This window comes from Polypterus senegalus, chromosome 2 (assembly GCF_016835505.1).
Source record: "Polypterus senegalus isolate Bchr_013 chromosome 2, ASM1683550v1, whole genome shotgun sequence".
Taxonomy (NCBI): Eukaryota; Metazoa; Chordata; class Cladistia; order Polypteriformes; family Polypteridae; genus Polypterus; species Polypterus senegalus.
This window is the reverse complement of record NC_053155.1, coordinates 44,902,587-44,908,586: the sequence shown is the minus strand read 5'-3', so window position 1 is coordinate 44,908,586 and position 6,000 is coordinate 44,902,587. Positions and strand designations below refer to the sequence as shown.

The following is a 6,000-nucleotide window of genomic DNA, read 5'->3' as shown; positions in this document are numbered from 1 at the left end:
CAGCGAACTGCGTAAGCTACTAGCCTACTAGGGTACTGACACTTGGACAGGACATTGACATTTGACATGTACTCTAAAAACATGTAAGCCGTGTTACTACATTTTTATTTTTCATTAAATTTTATTTCTAAGCATGTCGTCAAATTTTAAATTGTGTCTAAACAACAGTGTACAGATTAAGTTTGGCAACAGTTTAGATAGAGTTCATATTATAGGCTCATAGCAGGTAGCGTGCCGCGTACTCATCACACATTTTAAGAAGATTACAATGAATATTGAGATGAGTGGGTCGACCTCGTCTCACTCGTTGAAGGATGCCCTGGCCGATTTTAAGACCCAGTCCGCTCCTGGCTGCTACCCGCTGTACTCGGGTCCCAATCCAGATGGTAAATCGTGTGGTGGGTGCGGCAGCGCTTTTATCAGCGAATGCTCCCAACCTCTTCCCCGCGAATGACTTTAATCGTTTCTTAAATAATAAGCATCACTTTACCTTTGGGGATAAAACAACTTGTTTCTATGTGCAAGACATTGTGTGATTTAATTTCGTATATTTTGCATTTTAAATGTTTATTTAAGTAGATTATTCCACCATTCTCGATAAAATAACTTGATGTCACCAAGACGATTGTTGTTTGGACAAAATGAACGTTCGCGCTGTATAGAGTAGATGTGAGAAATTCAGACTCAGTAACCGCCCTGCTCTTCGATAGAACCGCTCTACTTGTGAGGGGCCAATCACAAACCGGGCCGCTGTATACCTATCCGGATATAGAAAATATGCGTGACAGAGTTGCTTAGCAACGAGGGGTTTAACTTCCGGAGTAACTGTTCTTCTGTTCTGCTTGGCTACCTAACAGTAGTAGTTTACTTTCATGAAAGGGTGAGCATATCTGTTTGATGTAAGGTTATTGTATTTTTTTTTCTTTCCAACTGCATTGAAGAATGTGTTTTTAATGATCTTTTGTTGCTTATGAAAATGACCTTTTCGAGTATGCTAGCTTTAAAAGTAATATGTGCGGAGCCGTTCAGAAGCATTTTGTTTGGGCAGTGAAGTTCAGAGTGCAGATTAACGTAAATACAGTACTGTATATTAGAACGCACATCGTTAATTCAAATGCCATGAAGAGCATGGGATTTGTAGAGCTTATTAAATACGTATGTTTACTTTGTGGTAGCACTTTTAAAAGCGTAAACCATGTATTAGCTGGTTATATTAGTTTGTGTTGCCACAGTGTTTAATAATTGAATCTTGTAGAATCGGAACTAGAAACATGGCCTTGTATGTAGTGACATTCAAGTCATACTGACCGCAACTGCTAATTGACAAAAGCGTAAGGGGTATTGTTTCGAATATATCTTTTGCATTTGAGAGTAATGAACACTTGATGGTAGTATTTTCAGCAGTTCTGAGTTTTTCAGTAGATCATAAGTATTTGGGTGCAGTTTTTCCTACGGCTCTGAGGCTAGGGATCTGTACGGGCGATCGGAAGGCTGTTGGTTTAAATCCCTTAACCGACAGAAGTGACTCTGGTCTGTTGGGCCCTTGAGTAAGGCCTTTAACCTGCAATTGCTTCGTCCTAGGTAGGACTTTAAACTGCATCCAGCCCAACATGCAAGTTGGTGGCAGGATTGGCACTCCAGCCATTGGTAAAAAAAAAAAAGAAACCCAAAACCCTCACACTGTTCCAGTCCATTCAAACTAGTGTGGAGCCGAGGTGTCACCCATTGCACTGCTGCGCTTGGGTCCCAATCCAGGTGGTTAATCGTCTGGTGGGTGCGGCAAGTTGCAAACCGCATCTTTCCATTAAAACTTTGCTGCTTCTTTGTCACCATAGTCATCATTTGTGTTTCTTGATAGGTTTATATCACTATTAAATAACTATATTCCAAGAGGCATAGATTTCCTGGAAATCTGTTTTTTTTTTTTTTCTTCTTGCAACTTCTTGCAAGCCCAAAAACACCCGTGCCTCAAAGCAGGCAGCACTGGACAAGACACTTGAATAAAAGAGAAGCATGTCACTTACAGTTGATGCTTAATGTTCTCTTTAACACTCTGAAACAAACTATTGTTTAGACATGGGGCAGCAAGGGCATAATTAGAATGTAAAATCTCGGGTAAAATAAAATTATGGTTAGGTGTCATGTATGTAGTTGTGGTCTTAGCTGTTACTAGTCAGCCTAATTCAGAGACCAATCTATAGGCTGGATAGTTTGATGGATTCCAACAAGATTGTATTTCAGAATGGTAAACCTCTAAGGATAGGTAGTCCAGTAGCAACTTGGTAATGATAGATGCGCTTTTATCATGTTATTCAAATGCTGTTTTAAGAATTAGTCCAATACATGGTAATGTTATCCCATATGCCCCTGTTTATCCTTTCTTTCTGTAACCATAATATTCTGGCAAGTTCTTGGTTATGTCATAGATGTTGCACTTGACCGCTCGCTCTGTCTTGTTTTGAAGTTTGGTTTTTTTGGTTACACTAGAAAGGAGCCTTATCTCATACACATGGCATCCGAAATGCTATTTCTAGCTAAAATTAATTTATGCTTTATGTGTATATGAGCATGGTTGAAGTGGTGGCTCTGAGGCTGGGGATCTGCACTGGCAGTCAGAAGGTTGCCAGTTTGAATCTCGTAAATGCCAGAAGTGATTCAACTCTTTTTGGTGTTGGCAATGTAGGTGCTTTGATTTCATTACCTCTACTTAAGAGGATGTGGATGGAATTTGTGTGTTGTATGACATGAGAAAATGTGTATTTCATAGTAATGACACTTTTTTTTTCCTTTTCTTTTCAGTCTTCTTTGTTTATATTGTATTTTGGCAAAGTTTCTTGGAATTATTTATAGAATTTCTGAGAATGGTTGGCTCCTGCTCCATATGTGACATCACAACAAGATTTTGGTGAGGTTGGGGTCACAGATTGGTTACAACTGTGGCTTCTGTGCAGAGACAGGTCTGTATCCAAACTTTATTTCTAATATATAATATATTATAATATAATAATACACACACACACACACACACTGGAGAAACAGTTGTGCTGCACTACAAACTCTGTGGGATTTAGAAACTGATACTTGTGAAAAGTTTTTTTGTACAGTATATGCAACTGACAGATATTTACATCAATTACATTAAGTGTAACCAGTGTACATAAGCCTTGTTATTTTCATACTTATGGTATAAAAAACACCTGGAACCGCCATGTCAGCCCCATTCCGGTGTTTGCGGGTAGCGTTAAAGCAGTATATTTATTACAGCATTTGTCTACAGAAAAGCCAATAGACTGATTCCAGCACTACACAGTTTAAGCTATGAAGAAAACTCAAAAGAGCTTAATCTGTTCAATTTAAACCAACTGAGATTACATGATAGATGTGTTTAAAATTTTGACAGTAACTACTTGAATGAAAATATATGTTCTGCATAACAGGAATCCACTTTCTGTATTTCATAGGGGAATGCGATATTCTGTTTCATCTCAAAGTGGATAAAATCAAATCCTCTATACATGAATGTGTTCAGAATTTTTTCAAGAGTTGGCAAGAATTCATTACTGTACTTATGAAGTAAACATGCTGGGCCTGTGCTTAGCCGTTTGTTTTATCCTATATGAAGAATCAGTTCATCTGGGGCGCGTAAAGCTCCCTTAGTTGGTTGTTTATTGGGTGCCGTGTTTCATGGATTATCTTTGGGGCCTGCTATTGTATTTTCTATGTTATCTTCATTTGCTTGATTAGATTATATTTTGTTACTATGTTCTGATTCCTAAATAAAAAACAATTACTAAAAATGAATTGGAATCAACAAGCTATGTTGGGCTAGGTGCAGTGCAGTGCACTGGTTGTGTCAAAACTTTTCTTATGTTCTGGATTGTAGTATGAGGTTACATTTTTGAAATTCAAAGTGGGGTAACTAAATTTGATTTTATCTTTTTTTGCCTAAGTCTGTGTGTCGTGGAAATAAAGCAGGCATAATTTTTTTTATATAATCAAAATGGCTATGCCATTGGTAGTGTAAATGATTTTTTTTTTTTTTGCTATCTGTACAAAATCACATCTTCACTAGTGGATAGTTTTTATTATTCAAGTAGAATTAATCAAAAAACTGTAATAAATATTTACATTTTTTTTTTTAATTTTGAAATTTTTATGAGTTTCTTTTTTTACCTCCAAAGAAACACAATGTCAACTGGAAATAAAGAAGAAATTTCCCCTGAAGAATTACGCAAGAGGCTTTATCAGACATTTAAGACTCGTGGTATCTTGGATACATTAAAGGTTTGTAACCCCCTCCTCCCCCAAACACCTCGGGCCTATGCTAAATACTATGTCAATGCGTTTTTCTTTCCATGTATTGTTCTGAATTTTTTAATTTATTTAACACTACAGGGTGAGTCCAAATTATGTTAACATTTGAATGGCGGAAATAATTTATTTGCACAACATACTTCATATGTGCAAGATGATTTACAGGAATGTCTCAACCTGTTCACCATCCTGTTCAACACACAAAAAACAACGAGCAACAGTACCATTTAAAGCCCGGACACACATTTTGCTGGGAATAGATGATACCACAGTCCGTATTCTGTCCTTCAGGTCATTGATATCACGTGCTTTCCTGCTATACATGCGCTCCTTCACCATACCCCATAAACAGAAATCGTAGAGTGTCAAACTAGGGGAGTGTGGAGGCCATGTTAATGGTCCACCTCAACCTATCCATCGACTTGGAAAGGTGTGATCGAGATAAAAAAATCCATTAGTGTTAACATAATTTTCACTCACCCTGTATTTTAGCAAAAAATTAATACATTTTGTGCGATGTGAGCATATAAGTGGGTGATTAGATTTATGGATTATTTGACATGAGTAGCATGGGGTTTTTCATGGGAAAGGCACTATATAAATACAATTTATTATTTTATTTTTCATTGGGTAGTTTATAATGTTTGGTGTGATCCAGCTCTCGTCTCCATACAGGTAGATAGATAGATACTTTATTAATCCCAAGGGGAAATTCACAGGTAGATGCCCATTCTGTCAGTAAGTTGATCTCTGTTCAGAATGAAAACATGACATCAAAATTTTTTTTCCCAGCTATCACTACACACCACATGCGATAAGTAATATATTAAAAAAACATCATCTTTGCATGTAGTATTTTTTTTCAAGTATCATTAGGACACATAAACCTCTCCACTACACAAAAGTTTCAACTTCTATAAAATCTGAGCAATCTTGAAAAATGTTTCTAGCTATTCCCCTAAAGACTTCGGAAGGGTGGGTTGAATTTTGACCTTCAAATATTACGAAACACTGGCGTTCTAGAACTACAGCTGCATTCCAGTTGGTCCTTATGTTTGCATATACAGTATTATAGCTAGTTGACCATTAAGGACTGCCTTAAGGATGAACTGTCTTTCTTTTTCATAATTGGGATAGCATTTTTGAGGATCTGAGTGATACATTTTCTTTACTTAAAGATGAGAATGTCATCTTTTAGTTATTTGACCCAAATCTCTTGCAGGTACACAAGTAGTTCTTCGCTAAGTGCGTCATAACTGGGAGGAGACTTTTCACTTGTAAATCTGAACTTTCTGATTTCTCCTGGAAAAGTGTTGTTTGTTGTCTGCAGGAATTAGGGGTGGGTTTCAGCTGCCCGAAGTTGTAGAATTTAAGTACCCTGGTGGTTGGTTGTTTTTTTGTTTGTTTTTTTTTTTGTGTTTTTTTTTCCCTTCTTCTTCATGGGGTTTGAAAGATTAGTCCTAGCAACCTATTGCCCCCCTCCCTCCCCACACCCCCGCACCCAGACATGGCTATGAGGTTTTATTCCAGTCAATGTTTGCTTTAATAGGACTTGTACCTTAATTAAGCATGCAGTTATTTCCCAGTTTATACTTTAGATTTTGCTGTTAATCCAGAAAGTACAAAATTGGGTTTGGTAATTTTTATTGTAGCATAGCAAACATTTGCATATGTCATATGGGGATT

At 37.2% G+C, this 6,000-nt stretch overlaps 1 protein-coding gene across 3 annotated transcripts in view; it reads left to right on the top strand.

The window, feature by feature from the left end:
- The first annotated feature begins 808 nt into the window (after positions 1-808).
- ofd1 (OFD1 centriole and centriolar satellite protein) overlaps positions 809-6,000 on the top strand; it is a 137,675-nt gene continuing 132,483 nt past the window's right edge. For 2 of the 3 annotated variants that reach the window (XM_039743606.1, XM_039743603.1), the window contains exons 1-3: positions 809-880; positions 2,800-2,957; positions 4,182-4,284. In XM_039743606.1, coding sequence (XP_039599540.1) covers positions 4,189-4,284 — 96 coding nt within the window. In that variant the 5' untranslated portion in view covers positions 809-880; positions 2,800-2,957; positions 4,182-4,188. Of the gene's footprint in view, positions 900-2,799; positions 2,958-4,181; positions 4,285-6,000 lie in introns of all 3 variants that reach the window. The other variant, XM_039743604.1, reaches the window with a different exon arrangement.